The sequence below is a fragment of the Azolla caroliniana genome, unplaced genomic scaffold (assembly GCF_043228905.1).
Source record: "Azolla caroliniana isolate FFs.n. ecotype wild unplaced genomic scaffold, voAzoCaro1.0.p SCAF_12, whole genome shotgun sequence".
Lineage (NCBI taxonomy): Eukaryota > Viridiplantae > Streptophyta > Polypodiopsida > Salviniales > Salviniaceae > Azolla > Azolla caroliniana.
In genome coordinates, this window is record NW_028230447.1 from 6,164,224 (window position 1) to 6,183,983 (window position 19,760).

The window sequence follows — 19,760 nt, forward strand, 5'->3', positions numbered from 1 at the left end:
CAAGCAACTATAGGAGCCATGCTTTTGGTCGAGTATTTTCCTACAAGGTTTTGCGGGGAGTAGATTATGAAGTCGGCAATGGAGGAAGGTGTTCGTTACTAATGTTGCGGCATGTAGGTTAACCGATTTAGGCCTCAAGGTTAGGCCTCGAGGGTGGCTTTATGTGACAGACAGGTTGGAGCAGTTGAATGCATCACAAGTTTTTTATTTGATTTTAAAGATACTTTGCATTAGTTAGGTAGAGTGTCTTTACACTCTAGTAAGTACAACAGAAATGTAATCATAGACATTCAACCACATTACCCTAGTATGTGTTTATCATCCTGCAATATGTGTGTATCTTGTAAAAAGTTTCAGAAAACACAGAAGTTGAGCACCCACATAACGGCAATCGCTTAAAAGTTAAAACACTTAAGGCTCCTTCCGGTCCTCATTAAATCGGTTTCACACATATAGTGCTTATATAGGTGAGAGGCTTGATGGAGGAGAGATCATTAAATCGGTTTCACACATATAGTGTTTATATAGGTAAATCCATTGGCAATGCCTACGCTGGTTCGAATCTAGCTCGGCCCAAATATGAGACGGATACACTTTTGTGTATCACCTCTCCTACATTGCTTCATGAATTAGATAGAGTCTTACATGCTTAACCTAAACCCTAAACCCAAAGTTACCCCCCTTCCCAAGGGCAATATGGGGGGTTAGAAATTTCTTGCAAATGTCCAAACCAAAGTGTGTGGGGTATAGTAAGTTAGTAAGCATTCTGGCTAAAAAGACATCAAGGAATGGATATGGTTTTTTGTTTGTAGTTTAGAGAATCTTTTTTGGGAGAGTTTAATGAGCTATTATTAAAAGCAGCCTACAAATTACAATCAGTCAATCATCCTATCCTATCCTATCCTTCCTTTTTTCTCTTTAAATGCACACACACATGTATACATATATGTACATACATTCATATATATCTATATATAATATACTGTATATGTATGTACATAGATAAATAAATATGTATGTATATATATACATATATAAATATAAATGCTAAGAAGCAGGAAGACTGTTTTTGTTGTGTACTTATTTAGTCAATTAGCATTTGGTGAAAGAAAACAAACACAGCAAATGCAGTTCCCCAAAATAGCAGGAAATAGGGAATCAATATAACAATTACAATGGTTTCTTCTAATAATAGGAAATGAAGTGCTCTGTTTCTTCTATGTGTGTGTGTGTGTATATATATATATATATATTTTTACACATATGCATACACATTGACACACACAAAGGAATAACAGAGTACTCTGCTTCCTTCTAATACAAAGAAGAACAGAGCATTTTTGTATATGTATGTGTATAAATATGTTGTACATGTAGCTAAGAACAGAAGTATTGTTGAGCATATCAAAGATCAATACTGAATTTCCGGACACACTGTGCTAAGAATTAAGATTTTTAGATGGCAAGAAGTTTCGCTTTCGCTTTCAATAACTCGCATTTCTCCGATCGACTTCTTCTCTTCGAGGTTTCGAGTTCTCCCCTAATTCGCCCACATTACAAGGTATCATTCAGATTCTTCTTCTTTTTATGAGTAGATGAAGATTTCATTTGTATGGTGGGTACATAAAAGAATTGTGTATACATTTCATACAATGAATGAATCCTTCACTCCTCTGTGTGTATGTGTATACAAACATTCCCTGAAGCATTATACCTGGTATGAGTATTATAAACACGTATTCACTGGTATCATATACTTATACATATACAGTACATCTTATGCATATCTTTTGGTTCAATAAATTGGTTTTTTGTGAATAAAATGTGATTTCGAGTTTACTTCATGACATTTATACATGTCTTGTTGGTGTATAGGAAATTGTACAATCAAAGAATGAAGAAAATGGGGAAAGATTACACATAGCTGCGAATGAGGAAGATAGAGAAAGGTTGCATGTCGAGATAAATGGGGAAAGTAGTGAAGGATTACATGAAGAGATGAAAGAGGAGAGTAATGAGAAAAGATTACAACTTCATGTTAACTCTGTAATACTAGCTTCACATTCTGAGTACTTCATGAGCCTATTCGGTAATGGAATGAGCGAATCGAGCTCCGAAGTTGTGGTTGTGCAAGTCACAGAAGAAGGTGTTCTATCTTTCTTGCCGAAGAAATTGTATGCTTGCTAATGATGGTACCATTTGTATTCTTTGGAGATGTATTATCCATAGAAACAAATGTTATCATCATCATCAATCCAATTTATGTTGAATTCTGTAAACTGGATATAAATTTATTTATATAGATGTAGGTTATGGAATCTGGATTATTAGTATTTATATAGTAGTATGGTTATAGATCAAACATTTGTGTATATTATGGATACATATATACATATAATGACTAAAAAACGGATACATTGATTGTGTGTTTTCCATTTTGTTTTGTTCAGAGAGACTTGGCTTGATGAGCCTCATCGAGTATATGTATACAGGACATCTGAAAGAACCATCCAACACTGAATCATCACTAATGCTCCTTTGCTTAGCTGATAGGTTTGCTATATATTCATGTATGGAGCCATTGGTAGAGGTGTTTAAGAGCTATCCCAGCACACTCCATGATTGTCTCTTAGTGCTGGGCCTTCCGGAAACATTGAAATCGAACAAAACTGTCCGGCCAATCGTAGAGAGTTGTTGCCGCTACTTGTGCGAACGATTCCGAGACATATCCAACACGAAGCATCGGCCTGAGCTGCTCTCGCTTAGTGTCGAAGGTTTCAAAGTGGTTCTCGGGAGCGATTTGCTCGACATCCAATATGAAGAAGATGTTTTCTTTTGTCTTTCGGATTGGATTGAAACTAACTACAATGATGCAGAGAGCCGAGCCGTGGTGGCATCGGAATTGGCTGAGATGGTGAGGTTTCCATGGATAACCGGGGATTTCCTCGAAGATGTCGTCTCAGAAAGTCCCCTCATGCAAAGCCATGCTTGCCGAGCTCTTGTGATGGAAGCTGTGAGATTTAGAAGCTATACACAAGCTCGGCAACAGCGGGCGATGCTTGAGACAACCTCCCACAACCGCTTCCGACCTCGCAACAACCTCATTCTCGAGAACTTCTGGGGGAGTTGTAAAACCTATGTCCTACATCAAACGGAGACAAGTTGCCTTGCACATTTTGAGTTCCCTCTAGAGTTGGTAATTTGTATGGGTGAGAGCTTTAGGTCTCGAACATTGACACTAGGTTCAGATTCTAAGTACAATTTCTACCTCCGTGCAACTCCGAAAACCATAAAAATGGCATATAATGCTCAGGTCACTTGTTGCATTGCTCTCATGTGTGCAAGGAATCCAATGTGGAATAGAGATTCAGATGAAGAAAGCCATTCTAATTCCAACACATGGCTTGAATATACAATCTCCATGAAGAGGCAAAACTCACAAGACTATGACTCAAGTGATAGTGGTCATTGTGATTTGGGGGTTTCTGAGGGCACTTGCGTTCAATTTGATGACCTATTTTCTGGTTGGTTTGTTGAGAGAGGATTTAGCTTCCCTCGGTGGAATTTGTCAATCAATGGTTCCATCTCCTTTAAGATTGATCTTCACTTGTGTCATAAAGCCGATGATGCAGAGAGCAATGCTTAAAAGGTGATGTGCTTTTTCTGGATATGGTTTCCACACAAATTCCTCAAAACTTTGATGTTTTTGTTGTTGAGAAGCTAATGCAATTTTTCATTGTAACAAGTATTTTTCTTCTAATATACGGATTCAATGTAATAGCGAGCGGTTCTTTCATTGTCCCAAAAAGGAAGAAAAATACATATGGCTCAAAACATAAAGAAGCCTATGCCAATGAAGTATATGACAGCCCCAGAACACCACATCCAATGCAAATCAACTGTGTGCTTGTATATATCACTGCATACATTTCATGAGAAGACTAAGGGTAGCATTTCTCCTAAACCTTAAAATCATAGTTGAAATGAACACAATTAACTTACTGAAGGTTTGATTTCTTTTACCCACTTCAACATGTATATAATGTAGAAGGCCACTAATTGCAAACAATTACTGCTGTTGTCAATCATTACAGTTACCATGGCTTATGTAATTACTGACTAATTGCAAGTAATTACGGATTTTGCCAATCATGTTTAGACACTCAATCATAGTGAGATTATGTATGCAACCAAAGTTAGAATCAAGTAGAAGAATACATGAAAACAATTCACCTATTATCACCATGTCTGATTTTCAGCAACTGTCTCCAAACCTTTGTATTATGAATTATATTAGTAAACGATATACACCTATGAAAATGTTCGATATAGTTGACAAACTGAAACCAGGAAAGGATTATCAACAGTTCTTCATGGCTTTTATAGAACTTGATTATGAACAAATTATAAATAAAACAGATAGTTTAAGAACAATTTATGAATGAAATAAAAACATAAAAACACATCATAACAAATTGTAAAACTCAAAAATCTTTTACCCCATTTTTGTAGGCATTTTCGGCATTGAATATTTGAACGTAGTATTTTCATGATCAAGTATTTAAACATAATTGCTCTTGTTTATGGTACACAGATAGGCACCAAATTCAGCCTAGAAGAAGATGTTGACATTACCTAGGCTTAGTTCTAACTCTTCTTACATTGTCTAGCTGATGAATATAAGGTGTGGACTACTCAAAAAAACAGAAATTTCTGCCTTCAGCATCATCGTCTCTTCTTTGCCTTTGATACCTTTGACTTTGAGGGTGTCACCAACAAATAGGTAAAAAGGCCCACAATAGAAATTACAGATACAAGGGGACCATATTTTCCAGCTAATGCCTGAATAACAAGCACACAGTAAACAAATAGATATAAGTTGGTTTTTACACCTATAAACTAATGCAAAAAACATTAAAAAACAAGTAACTAGGATTTTCTTTTATACCTTCACCTGTGGAAAGTGATGAATCCATGAAATCCCATCAAAAGAAAAAGAAAACAAGAAAAATAAGATTGACTGCAGAAGAGAAAACCATTGTAACCTAAACAAGTTTAGTGCAACTGTATTTATAATACTTACCCATTGATATTTCTGATCTGGAGAGACTTCCGAGAGCAAGTCTAATTCAGGAATGGGGGTTGACAATGCCTCCTGCACACCAACGCAGCTAGGCTTAAATCATATAGAACATATAATGCATAAGATATACCTGACAATTTAATCAATCTTCTTAAATGCAATTCGATCAGAAAAACAAGAGATATTAGACCTATTCAAAGAAAAGCAGTCATGTGACATTCTTTGATCAAACAAAACCATAGTTCCCCAAACGTAGTTCATAAAGAGTACTCTTTACTTGATCAGAAAAGCAAAATCCTCTACAGTAAGTAGCTCCACACTAGCAAATTACCTCAAATTACTATGCATGTTGTATCTTTGTAATCACTTGCACAAGAATTCAGTTGGAAAGAGTTTCCACACTATTTGTGGTCTTTCCTCAAGATACTTTATACTCAACTAAGTTCCTCAATCAGGTGAGGTTTTGTGGGTTATGGACCACATGGATACATCCATACCCATACATGAACTAAGTTCCTCAATCAGGTGAGGTTTTGAGGGTTATGGACCACATGGATACATCCATACCCATACATGAATGTAAGTCCCAATCATACTAGACTTGATGTAGCTATTTTATCAAATATAAAATCTCACAGTTTACCACAGGATATATCATCATACTGTACACATTCATTCATTGTAGCTTTCAATCAGCCTATAATCTTCATATATTTTTGGATAAAACAGAAGACATACCTGTAGAGTGGATTTTGCAGCAACTCTGTATTTTACCACTGCAGGTGGACCATAGAAGAGGCCTTTTTCTTTGGACTCTAGAGTGAAAGTATGTGTCAAAGTCTTTCCACTGGATACACAAAAGAGTGTTAAAAGTAAGATAAAACTATTTGTAATTGTATATCATCAAAACATACATGGAGATATTATATAAATATAAAATATACAACGAAGACATATACCCTTCTAGCTTGTCCCAGGAGTTAGAACTGTTTCCGCTAACAATGGTGAACTTCTCGCTGGGCCATGTATCATCATTTAAGCTCACATCATATGCAGTGCTGAAAAAATAGACAAAAATTTAGCACTGGAATTTCGAAACTGCTATCCTGCCTGAATTTTTCTACGGAACTCCAAAATACCCTGATCTTATTTAGTTTCCCACGCATCTCTTTAAGTTTTCTTCATTTCCCATGGTCAAACCCAAGAAAGAGAGAAATGAGAGGAGGAATAAACATGTCATTGCTAGCAATAAAAATAATAATCAAGAAAACGGGAGTGAATTAAACATGTAACTGTTCAAATAACACATACAATTGGTCAAGCTGGCTTTTACCATGGGTATTTGGTAAAATAAAGAATAATGCAGGCCTATTTCAGAGTTTCCCCTGAATTTTATCATGGTCATGCACAACACGGGTGAAATGCTCATGAAGATTCAGCGCTCCTTCAACTTGAGTTTTTTCTCTAGGTCTTATAAAGACATAAAAATAGAAATGTTAACAATGATCAGCAAATTAGCATTAAGATCATTATATTTTGACAGGAATGTAACAGAAAACTTTGTTTTTGTACCAAAATGAAAAGCAATTTATCAGACTATGAACAAATTAATACTTTTAAGGTTTATGACACAATTACAACATGATTTTGTCTGGGTTAATAAAATGGATTTTGACAGGACTAAAACATGAGAGTTTGGTTCTCATGTCCTCATGAAAATTGGACGTTCATGTCACATGATACAGCAAATTAGAATGAAGAATGTTAACAGCAGTGCCCTGTCCCTACATCTTTCTAAAGAATTCAATCATTCAGCTGTCCAATCCCCTCTCTAATGCCATAGATTTTACATTATTCTGATCGATAATCAATAAAATACTAGAAATTAGATTTTAAACACTTAAGAGAAGAGCAATTCTTTTATGGTGAATCAACGAAATAGCATGGTGTATATTTGCATAGACCTACTGAAAAAGCATCTTCAATGCCTATGTATTTGCAATGTTTCGAATGGAAGTTCCCAGAGGACCATAAATATAGGTGATGTGGAAGTATCATACGCAAAAGGTCATTGAGAATCACCAAAACCGAATAATTTACCACAGATCAAACAGAACAAGGAATAAGCTATCTTCTACACCAATAATTTCAACAGTCTTTCCCATGGAAAATTGCCCAAAAAGATTGTTTTTGTACAGACATTTCAGCTGTAAGTTTTTTTCAGGCCTAATCTTGCATAAAATTTGATGAAGGATCACCAAAACGTGTGCTTTATAGTGATGGAAAAACCGAAATGATCAAACGCAGATCTACCAAAACCTTGATGTATATCCTCCTACAAAAGAGCCTAAGTTTCTAGAAAAATTTGATCAAGAAATCGGTAGAAACGTAAGCTTTAACATGTATCTAAAATATATTTGAGGTATAACAACTTCTTCAAGCAATAAGCTCTTAGCATAACTTCCATTGAGAATCACCAAAAGGGAATGATTTAGTACAGATGTAGCAGAACTTGGAAACATCATCTTCATTAATACCTTCTCCGACATAAGATTTTAACAAAATACCCATCAAAATTCACCAAAAAAGTCTGCTTTGGCACCGATCTTACAGAAGCTTTCACAAAATTGCCCTAAAATTTATGATTAAAACACAAAAAACAAACAAAAACTCTTGGCAAAATTGTCCATCAAAATTCACCAACAAGAGAATGATATAACACTGGTCCACCATAAGCTTTTTACAGAATTCTGAAAAACAAATTCGCCAAAAGGTTATGATTTAGCACAATTCTAGCAGAAAACGGAAGTACAGTCTGTTGTGATACTTTGTTCAAGGGCTAATACTTTAGCACAACTTTGAGGTAGAAATCACCAAAAGAGTTTGTGATAACAGCAGATCAAACAGAAACTAAATCTAATTTCTACAAAATTATGATCTAGAATCACCAGAAAGAGCTTTGTATAACACGGATCTAACAGGAGATAGGATCTCGCCTCTACAAAACTCCAAATCTACGTTCACGAATAACGGATTTCATTATTACAGATCTAGCAGGGAGTCCAGGGAATTTACTTACGTGAATCCAACGTTGTGGAGGCTGATCGAAACGGTGACATGCTCAGCGGATTTGACCTTAGAGATGGAAGCTCTCTTATGGACGACAAGAAAGGCGTCATCAGCAGCCATGGCAGAGGGGGAGAAGAGGAGACATGACAGGAGAAGAAGACCGAGGGAGAGACAGGGGGCTGTGTTGAAGCTCGCCATATCCTTTCTGCTACGGCTACTGCTCCTGCTTCCCGAATTGCTGAGTATGAATGAACAGAATCGCCCAAAACAAACCCTTCTTCTGACTGACTGTATTTGTATAGTATACATAGTATATACTATAAAGTATATACTATAGTATACATAGTATAATAGTAAATACATACATATGTAGTAAAGTATAGTATAACTCATAAAGTTATAAGTATTTACCTACATAGCATCACATTAGTAAATACATAGTAAAGTATAGTATCGTATACATAGTAGAGTGTAGTATAATAGAGAATACATAGTATAGTAATCATATAGTGTACAAAGTATAGTGTAGATTATACATATACATAGTATAGTATAGCGATAGTGTAGTGTATACCGGAAGGTTTTGCACTACCGAAGGCTACTACGCACGGGGCGTGTTGGGTGGTGTGTTTGTTGTCGTCCCGCCTGCCCGTTGTCTATCGATGCGTGCAAACAAGTTCTGTCACTATTAGATGGGGTGAGCATCGCATGCGTAGCCGCTGTTTTTTGTTTTATAAATTCCCACTACGAAGAGATTATGTGTGGGTGCAGTAAGTGCCTGTGCCCGTTGGTGTATATTGTGTCGAGGTGCAATGTTTGTCATATATCTCAGTATGTTGTGTGGGGCCATGCATTGATCTGAGATCATACATACATGGGGATGCTCAATGATATTAGGTTACACCTACGTAAGTATTCACTCATGTTTATCTCATGCTCCCAATGTTGGTCCTTTAGATTGCATACAAGTTACATATGTTGAATCAATAGAGGTGCATTGGTGTTAGACAAAGACCCATACAAAGCATGGAGGGTGTGCATTCATGTAAACTATATGCTCAGGTTATGTTGGCACGTGTAACATCGTGAGATGGTACTTGCACTTGTATTCTTTGGTGTTTACCTCCTCTCTAACAAAGAGCTCCTCTAAAATTTCCATAAACAAATGTGTGGTTACTTAATGGAGATGCATAGGTGAGAGATGTGGAGGTGTATGTTGGTTTGATCTTCTCCCATCCAACAGGGTCCTCTAAGTTATGCATAGATTATACTCGAGTAATGTTTTCATTGGTGTTGAAATTATTCTACGAGGCCAAGTATATATACGTAGCTCTCTTTGTTGAATCATGGACGTGCATTGGTATTAGATGATGCGTGGGTAATCTATGATGTGTGCCTCAATGTTGATATTCTATCGTGGAAAGGAGGTTCTCTAAATTGTATATAGATTATTTATTGGTTTATGTTTATGGATGTTAAGGTTTCCACTCCTTGTTTTATGGATCCAACCTGATTAGCCATTCATAAATTGTTAGCTAAACATTGGAGTTATTGAGATTCAACAAGACAATATCACAATGTAATCCAACTTAGAAAATGGAAGATGAACACACATCCTTGTCTATAAATTTAAGCATTTATTGGAATTAAAACGACTTTTTCAACTTCTAGTTTACGGGAACCCTATAAGTTATTACATATCCATGTAAGCATAGTACACCACTAGTAATGGCAATCAAATAACAATATTTGTCATAATGTCATGTTATAAGGTCATGGTTCAAACAAGAAAGTCGTCTCTTTTTGTGTTGCAATTCCATAAGGAGGGACGGTTCACTAAATTTCTCGCATAAACAAAGATGGTTTCCTAAATGTCATGACAACTAGAAACAATAATGTACCCCAAATCAACCAAAATTTGAATTACAAATTGGCCAAGACTAGATCTATCGGTTGATATAAAAAATGAGACATCTTGGGTTGGATTATAACACGAGAATATTATGTCAATTACAAATTATGGCTGCACATAAAATATGTGACAATAAATGCATGTTTAAGACTTGTATTTTAAATAATATGGAAGGTCATGGCTTGAAATTTTGAAGCTAGAAACATGGAATATAATATTACATTTGTTGTAGAATGCAATATTGGAACCTTTATACCTATACTTCAATCTCATTGCTTGCCTCAAAAATAGCTTTCCAAAATCACTTCAATTTCTTTTACTAAGGTAAATGGTGATGAAAAAAACACACATCTCAATTATGTGGAAGAAATTAGAAGGAAAATTGTAGAGTTATTTGCAGAAAACAAGGACGACAATACCAAGACGTTCTTATTTTGACATTGAGATTGTAAAGGAAGTTATAGTTTTCTATTTATAATGACTTTGAAACTTGTTTTTACCCAACTGAAGGACCGAAGACGATAGCATTGCGAACAAAATTCTTGACCACTGAGGTGTTTGAAACACTCTCCTAAAAAGGTAGGAACACCCACCATAAGCTAAAATGGGATGTTGTACAATTTCAAGAGGAAATCATTGATGACACAACATTTTATAAAAAATCAATTAGCAAGCGTAAGGATTTCATTGCAATGGTATTTCAATTCAATGGTAATTTACCTATATCATGATATTTGGAATTTGATATTTGATTTAAAGGTTCACAACATTAGAGAATACTTAAAGTTCCACCTTTTGTTTAGTAGTTTGATGCATCTTTGCCATCACATAACTTTGCAAAAACATTTAACCAAGGTTTTACTCGCATTTTTAACTTGATTCGAATCGGCAAAGTCTTTGCACAAATGACCATCCACGAGAAAGCATCGAATTATGAAAAAATCCAAAACTCATAAGAGTCCTAAAATATTTCATGCATTTGCCAAACTTCCAACATTCTACAACGTGGCCTTAAGAAGTACGAAGGAAAAAACCTAAGGACCAACTTAGGAATCAACATTTGAAATGGAAGTACTTTTTGACATTTGACATCGTGACAAAGGTGATGCAAAAAGTATAACAATCGCATCCAAATGTTTTTTCTATAAATAATTTAGCCTCACAAACACTTTTGTGATTGGAAATATGAGAACAATTTTGTGAATCTATCAAATCAATAATTAAAATGTCAAGATCTTGGCAATAATATGGATGGACCAAAATAATGTGTCATTCAGAATTCTCACAACTTTTGGTTGCAAATTATACACGAAGACATCCCTATAAGTCACTATAAAATAAATGGAATAACAAACATCATGACCTCTATATATTTTATATGAGATTTTAAATGGCCTTCTTGATCCCATCTAACTACGGGTGTGTCATATTAAAGCCTATACTGTGAAGTCTGAATGGTTGTGGGTTAGAGGCTTAAGCAATGGATATGTTGTTGCCTCCAAGATTCAAAGGGCTTCCAAGCTGCCTCAACGGTTAGTACTAAAAGATCTAGGCGGTGTTAGTCGCCAAGGACTGGAAAAATTACAAAAGGATATGGGCAACATTAATCTCCAAGGACTAGCAAATTTACAAATGGATTTGGGCGGCGTTAGTCGCCAAGGACTGGCAAAATTACAAAAGGATCTAGGCGGCCTTAGTCGTCAAGGACTCACAAATTTACAAAAGGATTTGGGGCGGCATTAGTTGCCAAGAACTGAAATCCTTCAATTTCTTAATTCAATTTTATGAGCACAAACTGTTACAGGCATGACCATATAATATCCCGTAGTATTTTATACACGTGGATAAGTGTGAGGGTTAAACAAGAGTGTAAAGAAGGGGATGATTACTTTTAATCCTCGGATTGAGACAACCCATTAGGCCAAGAGTGAACTTGCCTGGGGGCCTTGGGTATCGCTATAAATATGAGGCCTACCTACCCTCATTTCATCATATATCTCGACTTGGCCTAATGGGAGGGTAGCTAGGCCTCATATTTATAGCGATACTCAAGGCCCCCATGCCAGTTCACACTTGGCCTAATGGGTTGTCTCAATCCCGAGGATTAAAAGTAATCCTCCCCTTCTTTACACTCTCGTTTAACCCTGACACTTATCCACGTGTATAGAATACTACGGTAAATTCTCACCGCAGGATATTATATGGTCATGCCCGTAACACAAACAAACCACTCCTTAACAAAGACATTCAAGAAGATAAAAAACTATGAGATAAATACGTTTTCAAAGATCTTTTGGTTATTCCCCATCAGTACTTGGGTCAACCCCAAAAGGACCAATTACTCACATCGTGTGATCCTGGGTCTAAAGTCAAAATACTCGTTTAATGTGAGAGCTTGTTGCCCTTTAATATCCGACACCCAATCCAATGAACGTGGAGACCAAGACACCAACAAGGGACACCAAGCTTGACAAATTACAAGAAAAAGGGGATAGAGTAAACCCAAATAGGAAGCGATATAGCCAATAGGTTGCCTAGTATTAAAGGAACCCACTGACCTTGTAAAAAGTTATAAAAGCCACCTTTATGTGACTTTTGTAGCTCTTCTCCAATATTGGGTTTTCTCCTTTCCTTTAGTGTATTAGAGCTTTCACTCTATCCCCTTAGTCCTCTATTAGAGCTAAGAACAATTAGGGTTAGGAGCTAGTTCAGCCAAACCCTAGTATTTCCAATCTTGTATGGTGCTAAACCTCCTTGGTAATAAGAAATGGTGTATTCATTGTCTTCAAATCCATTTCTATGTATGAGAGAGAGAGAGAGAGAGAGAGTGTGTGTGTGTGTGTGTTAAGTAAGCTAGTAGTTAAAGGGTGGTTGACAACTACCCTTGTTCGTCTTGCCACTAAAAGGGTATATGTCGGTCGGTTGCTTTTCGCCCCCTCTAATTGTAACCACTCGCAATAGGATCTCTACCCTGATGGCTCCAAACGTGTTCCATCCGATTGAGTAGTATTCGGACAGGTCAATCAACGTTGTCTGCTCAACCACTACAACCATCTGGAATAGGCTCAATGTTTGGAATCGACACATGATTTGTGATCAACCTCTTGAAATCAGCACATTGGCATCCAATCGGCAATTACATGTGCTCAACTTGGCTAGATGACATTTGGGAAGATTGGTCGGCTCTGTCCCTTCACTTGTCGTAGTCACTCTGAGCAAGTTTAGCATCCAATTGTCATTCAGAACCTAATTGACTAAAAAATAGGCCAATTGGTTGTAGTCACTCCAAAGAGAACCCGTTGATAGTCGATATCGATTAACTCGTATCCAAATCAGGCTAGAACGAATTTGGGTGAGCCAGTTGGTTGCACTCAACCACCGTTCGTAACCAACTCTGGGTAGAAGTCTTACAAAAGCCGACACAGAATAGCATCAACATTCGGCTCATCTGAGATTAGTCTCAAGAAATTTGACGGGTCAAACTTCAACTTCTGGAAGGAACAAATGCAAGACTATTTGATCGTTAAAGGTCAGATAGATTTGATCGAATTCAAAAATCCTCCATAAGAGTACAAGCTGAATTAAGTGGACAAAGTTAGATCGAATTGTTTGAGCCACCATTTGGATGCACTTGTTGGAATCAGTGTACTTACTGAAGCAGCTCAGAGGAAATCATTCGTAAACGATTTGACCAACAACGCCTACATAGTACATGGTTCGATCGACTAACCGAACAGTCGAGAGAGAAGTTCTTCCTGACCATCGACAAATTCATGAAGTCGGAGCAAGTCCAGGGATAATCGGACATGCAATTACTATAAGAAGCCTGGAAAAATTAAAGCCGAATATTGCGCCCTCAAAGCTAGAAACGATAAAGCTTAGAGAGCCGATCACAAGGGTAGTCAGCAACCTATGCACTTTTATGCCTAAGGATGATCACCAAAAGTTAGAGCCACGATCTTGGAAATGCATTTTCCTTGGTGATGGATTAGAAGGCGAATTTCGCTATCAACTCTGGGATCTAGAGAATAGACAAATTATCCGAAGTTCGGACGTTGTCTTCAATGAGTTGGAAATGCACAAGTCGGCCAAAAGGCCGATCGAAGTCAGACAAGTCACATTTTTGGATGCTCTGACTCCTTCTGACGGCCTGGCACAACACACTAGAGCGGCAACATGGCAAGTCGTCCCTACCGGACAAGCCAACTTAGAGAGTGGCCTAAGTGGCGATCCAGGAGTGGATTGGCTACTCAAGAGATGATCATCAATGATGATCCGGCGAGTCCAGTCATCCCAAGACAGTCTAAACGACTGTCTCAACCACCGGAGAGATACTCTCCTGAACTATTCTTCACATATCCCGGTGAGCCAACGTCTTACGAAGAAGCATTGGCATGTGCCGATTCGGCCATCTGGCATCTGGCAATGGAGTCGGAAATAAACTTCATCCGCCACAATAAGACATGGGACCTAATCGAACTACCAAAAAATCGACATGCTCTTTAGTGCAAATGGATCTATCGTCTCAAAGAGACATCAGATTCTACATGTCCCAAGTATAAAGCTAGATTAGTAGTGAAGGCTTCCGACAATAATATGGCGTCGACTTCAACAAAACCTTTTGACCAGTGGTGAAAATGACCACCCTTCGATTCTTATTAGGCGTAGTGGCAGCTAAAGACTTGGAGCTAACACAACTAGATGAAAAGACAACATTTCTCCATGACAACCTCGAGGAGGAAATCTACATGGAACAGCCGAAAGACTTTCTTGAACCTGGCCGAGAATGTCTAAACTACCGACTCAAGAAGAATCTCTATGGTCTGAAGCAAGATCCATGATAGTGGTATAAGAAGTTCGACAATTTTATACAATTGGTTGGCTTCTCCAAGAGTGATGAGAACCACTACATCTTCTTGAGAACAACTCAAGATGGGGTCCCCATCTTCCTCATCATCTACGTGGACGACATGACATGCTTCTCTCTGGTCGGCATGCCAGAGAGTTTGCCGATCTTGTTCAACAACTGTGGTTGAAGTTCGCAATGAAGGACCTAGGTCCTGCTCGACACATACTCGGGATAAAGATTAGTCGACTACGGAATCAATGACAATTATTTTTGTCTCAAGCCGTCTACATCATACGTATCTTGGAGCACTTCAACATGCAATCAACCAAATCTGTTTTGACCCCACTCCCCATTAATCTTCAGCTCTCTCAGCATGATTGTCCGACATCCAATCCGAAGGGGGAAGATATAAAGTCGGTACCGTACGCACCGGTAGTCGGCTCCTTGACGTACGTGATGGTCACAAGACGGCCTGATATTGCTCATGTTGTAGGAGTCGTTAGCAAAATCATGCACAACCCTGGTTGATCGTGTTAGAACACATTCAAGCATGTGTTCATATATTTGGTAGGCGCACAAGACGTTGGAATAGTCCGAACAAGAACTTAGGCATTGTCGACTACAACGACTTAGACTTTGTTGGTTGTGTGGACAACCTAAAGTTGACGATTGGATACTTCTTCAAATTCAACAATGGATCAATTTCGTGGAAGTCGAAACTTCAAGAATGCACCACCACTTCAACGACTAAGGCCGAATATGTAGATGTGTCCAACGCGACGAAAGAGACTCTATGGCTCAGTTGACTGGCGTGTACATTTCGACGAGTCGATCCCAATTCGGCTCTAGTTGTCTACAATGACAATCAGGGCGTTGTGGCCTTGTTGAAGAATCCGGTTCATCATAACGCCTCCTAATGCATTGATGTTCAATACCACTTCAATCGGGATTGTGTAACTTCAGGGAAGCTCGGCCTCGAGAAGATCTCCACGGTTGATAACATATCAGACGGGATGACCAAGTGTCTCACAGTTGACCGATTCCGGTCACTTCGGTACCAGATGGGTTTAAGGAGAAATCAGTTCAATCGAGTCGAACAACAGAGCTAGCCTCAACAATCGACCTTGACAGTCAAATCGACTTTTGCACTCGAATCAGCCAATTCGACCTCTGTTTCTTTCCGACCATCACTAATTCGTCTATCACTTGTTGTAGCATCTCTTTGTACATCCTGTATACCTTGTTTCATATTATAGGTCTCTCCTTAGTGTACACGCCCATTATGGGGGAGTGTTGAATACGGGTGTATAATTGCCATATTCACGATGTCCCTTTAGACATACTACATTTAAGACATTTATGTAAATATGTCTAAGGGCAATTGCCCTAACCCAGTTACTATATATCTAGTCTGGTAACCTAGTTCGAGTTGTTGTTGATGGTAAGTTGTAACCTTTTGGAATAATAAAGTTACAAAGTGTGCCTACTCTCTTCTCTCTCTCTCTCTCTCTCACACACACACACACATTTTGTCTCTTTGATCTTGATCTTTGTAGGTTGATCTATTCATCTCAATCTACTTATGTTATCACTTGTCAATCTTCATCATACACTATTGATATTGTTTCTACACTAACGGTCTCATGCTACAACACCGTATTGTCCATGTTCTAGTGGAAGCACACGAAAGCCACACAAAACCCTAAAGGGTCCCTTTCACATTATAAGCCCAATGTTGTTCATTGATTGCTCCTACATAATGTAAAGGGTAGTTCCCCACAATTACAATAAAACAATGTTTCTTACATATATTTGACTTATGGCCAATAGATGAGCTTCAAAAATGCTAAAACATAATAGGGTTTGTTACAACTCAAGAAATATGGCATTATTTCCCTTAACAGATTCTCTCATTGCAAAGTTAGTCAACAACTCTTCGGATCCTTGACATATGCAAAATCATTTAAGGTATGAACCACACTTCAGCCCACCCTTTGAGAGTGAGGCCAAAGCAATTATTCTTGTGAGCTTGCATAAATTGTTAAAATGCTCTTCAGGATTGTTGGCATCTTTGGATATTGTAAAACAACTTAATTAAGTTACTAACTTGGGCACCTTTTGCCATTATTGTTCATTGGTCGGGATACTTGTGTTTGTATCGATTTGAGAGTGACGGTGGCTCCAAGTTGGAGCGTATGATCATTACTTTGTCCCACGTTTATTCTATGGAAAATTCTTCAGATAGCTCCTTACTGACGAGGGACTACTACCTAGCCTATTTGTGTAGGGAAATGAATTCTCTCTACTCAGTGGTGAAACGAGCTTTTTTTGTCTACTTAAAATGTTATTAAGTCATGATATATATCTTTTCAACCATGTGTCAAAAGCCAAATCATGCTATGCTATGACAATCGTATTTCAAGGGTCTGGAATTTAGGTACCACGTTGTTATGGTTATGCGCGAAGAAGGGGCAAAGAAGGTGTTGACTTGTTGACCTCTATTTAGGTCTATATTTGGCGTTAATCTTGGTGTCGAACATTCCCCATATGTTTTATTTCTACCCCCAGACTCTTCTTTGGGTTGTGGTTAGTTACTTTCATTTTCTATTGTCGAGATAGGCATATAATTGAAAAGTCACTTTAGAGATCCTTCCCAAGTGACATTTTTAGGTATGCTTGTGTGTTGGACTAAGTTGGTTTTGTTTTTGGAATCGAGAGCTCTAATCACATGTCCAACCCTTGCATACATTAACCTCATGAACTCTAACTCGCCTCTCTCGAAAGGGCCAACCTCGCTAATGCCTTATATAGGCTTAAGTGTTAATCATACAAACAAATTAAGCTCACCTCTCTCAGGAGGGAGTATTTAGGTTTTGCCTCAACAACACTTAACACAAATAGTTGACAAGTATGGGGGAGAAAGAGAAAGTTAAAGGTTATTTGGAAAGAGATTGGTTCCTTCACGTTCGAGTGATCAATATTAGGCTTAAAACTCTAGGACTATCTTTGTTGCACTCCCCTTTCTCCTAGTCCCACACCCGGTCTTTGGTACCAATGCCAATATTGTCACGAGTGGTAGTATGTACTACAAGTACTTAACCCGAATGAAATATCAAGCCTTACTTGGAAGGCATGGCATCATATTTGTATTCCAATAAGACTCGGCAAGGAAACAATTTTTAATTTATATTTTGAACTTCATGGATTTAAATTTACTTGGCAAGGCATGGAGTCATATTTGCATGGCTCAAAGATTCAGTATGCTTAAGGGTATATTTGAGGGACAACAACTATGGATAGAAATGGTCACTTACATCATTAAGAAATAAGGTATGAAGCATGGAAATACGAAGATTGTAGCCTCTTAGTGGGAGGTGATAAATAGTGATAGACAAATCAAACATGTAAGGTCATTGACAACTGAACATTTATTGTCCGCTTGGTAGCATGTCTTGGATTTTTTAGAGTGGCATCAATCACACGAGAGGGAAAATACAACTCCTTGCGATTGGAGGTATTGGAGATATCTCTCGTCTTTCGGTACGAGAGGATAAACACTCCTTTCTAATGGTTGGGACCCCGAAGAAAAACGATGCCTTTTTTCGGACAGCTAGAATGAGGTTTTGTGTATCCTAGAAATATTGGCATGCTATACATATATGGTCAGGGGTCGCAAGAAAATAAATGCCCAAACTTTTCAACATCCAGTCCCAGATTCGGATCGACAATGGTAGGTCACGAAAGCCTTGTTGGCGAAGTAAAAAACCAGACAAGTGATAAATACATCACAAACTAACTCAGATGTATAATGTACATGGATGGTAGAATGGGTTAGTGATGGACGAGCAGGATGGACAGATGAGCGGGCGGGCAACCGACTCCTCACCATCACACACTCACTCACACCCACACATTCTCTCTTGCTCTCTCCATTGTGTGTGTGTGTCTCTCTCTCAATCAATGATAAGTTGTTACACAATACAAGCACTCCATCTTGGGTTCGAAACCCAATTTCCTCACCTCTATATTATATTCTTCATACATATCTCTTTTAATTCATTACATGCCACTGTATGTGGAATGTAGGGGGTTGAACCCACGACCTCGTGGTCTCCATTGGGCAAACCTTACCAACTGAACTACATCTGTATGGGCAATGTGTGTGTGTGTGTCTATCAATCTCTCAATCAGGAGGTGGTGATGGGCGGACGGATGGATGGATGAATGGCGGGGTGGACAAACGGGCGAGCGGGCAACAGACTCCTCACCATCACGCAACCCCCCCCCCCCCCCCCCCCCCCAAAACACCCCACACGTACATTCTCTCTCTCTCTCTCTCTCTCTCTCTCTCTCTCTCTCTATGTGTGTGTGTGTGTGTGCGTCTCTCTCTCTCTCTCTCTTTCTATGTGTGTGATTGTATATCACATATGTACATATATAGCTTCTTCTTCTTCTTCTTCTTCTTCTTCTGGTTCTGGTTCTGGTTCTGGTTCTGTCTAAACAGAAATCATTTCTTCTTCTTCCTTTTTTCTCTACTACTACTACTACTACTACTACTACTACTTCTACTGCTACTGTTACCACTTTCTCGTTTTCTGTTTTCGTATTCACTCCCGCGCTGCTACCATCGCCATCGCCATCGCCATCGCCATCGCCATCGCCATCGCCATCGCCTGCTCCTCCGCCTTCTTCTTCTTCATCTCTCTCTCTCTCTCTCTCTCGACTGTGTGCTCCGTTCGTCCGTCCATCCTTCCATTTTGTCTGTCTCACCGAACATAAAACGCCGTCAAATCCCAGGTAAGGATTTTCCTTCCTTCTTTCGCACACACGCATATGTATTATACTTA

At 38.3% G+C, this 19,760-nt stretch overlaps 2 protein-coding genes across 2 annotated transcripts; one reads left to right on the plus strand and one right to left on the minus strand.

The window, feature by feature from the left end:
- The first annotated feature begins 1,369 nt into the window (after window positions 1-1,369).
- Window positions 1,370-3,778, plus strand: LOC147856959 (uncharacterized). Its single transcript, XM_087328099.1, has 3 exons — window positions 1,370-1,561; window positions 1,876-2,146; window positions 2,451-3,778. Exons 1-3 carry the CDS (start codon window positions 1,460-1,462, stop codon window positions 3,644-3,646), a joined length of 1,569 nt encoding a protein of 522 aa, XP_087184225.1. The 5' UTR covers window positions 1,370-1,459; the 3' UTR covers window positions 3,647-3,778.
- Window positions 3,779-4,529: 751 nt separating this feature from the next.
- On the minus strand, window positions 4,530-8,413 carry LOC147856960 (translocon-associated protein beta (TRAPB) family protein). Its single transcript, XM_087328867.1, has 5 exons — window positions 8,163-8,413; window positions 6,043-6,141; window positions 5,822-5,930; window positions 4,949-5,155; window positions 4,530-4,842 (listed from the first exon to the last, which is right to left on the minus strand). The coding sequence occupies exons 1-5, from the start codon at window positions 8,348-8,350 to the stop codon at window positions 4,726-4,728; spliced, it is 720 nt and encodes a 239-aa protein (XP_087184993.1). The 5' UTR covers window positions 8,351-8,413; the 3' UTR covers window positions 4,530-4,725.
- Window positions 8,414-19,760: the final 11,347 nt, after the last annotated feature.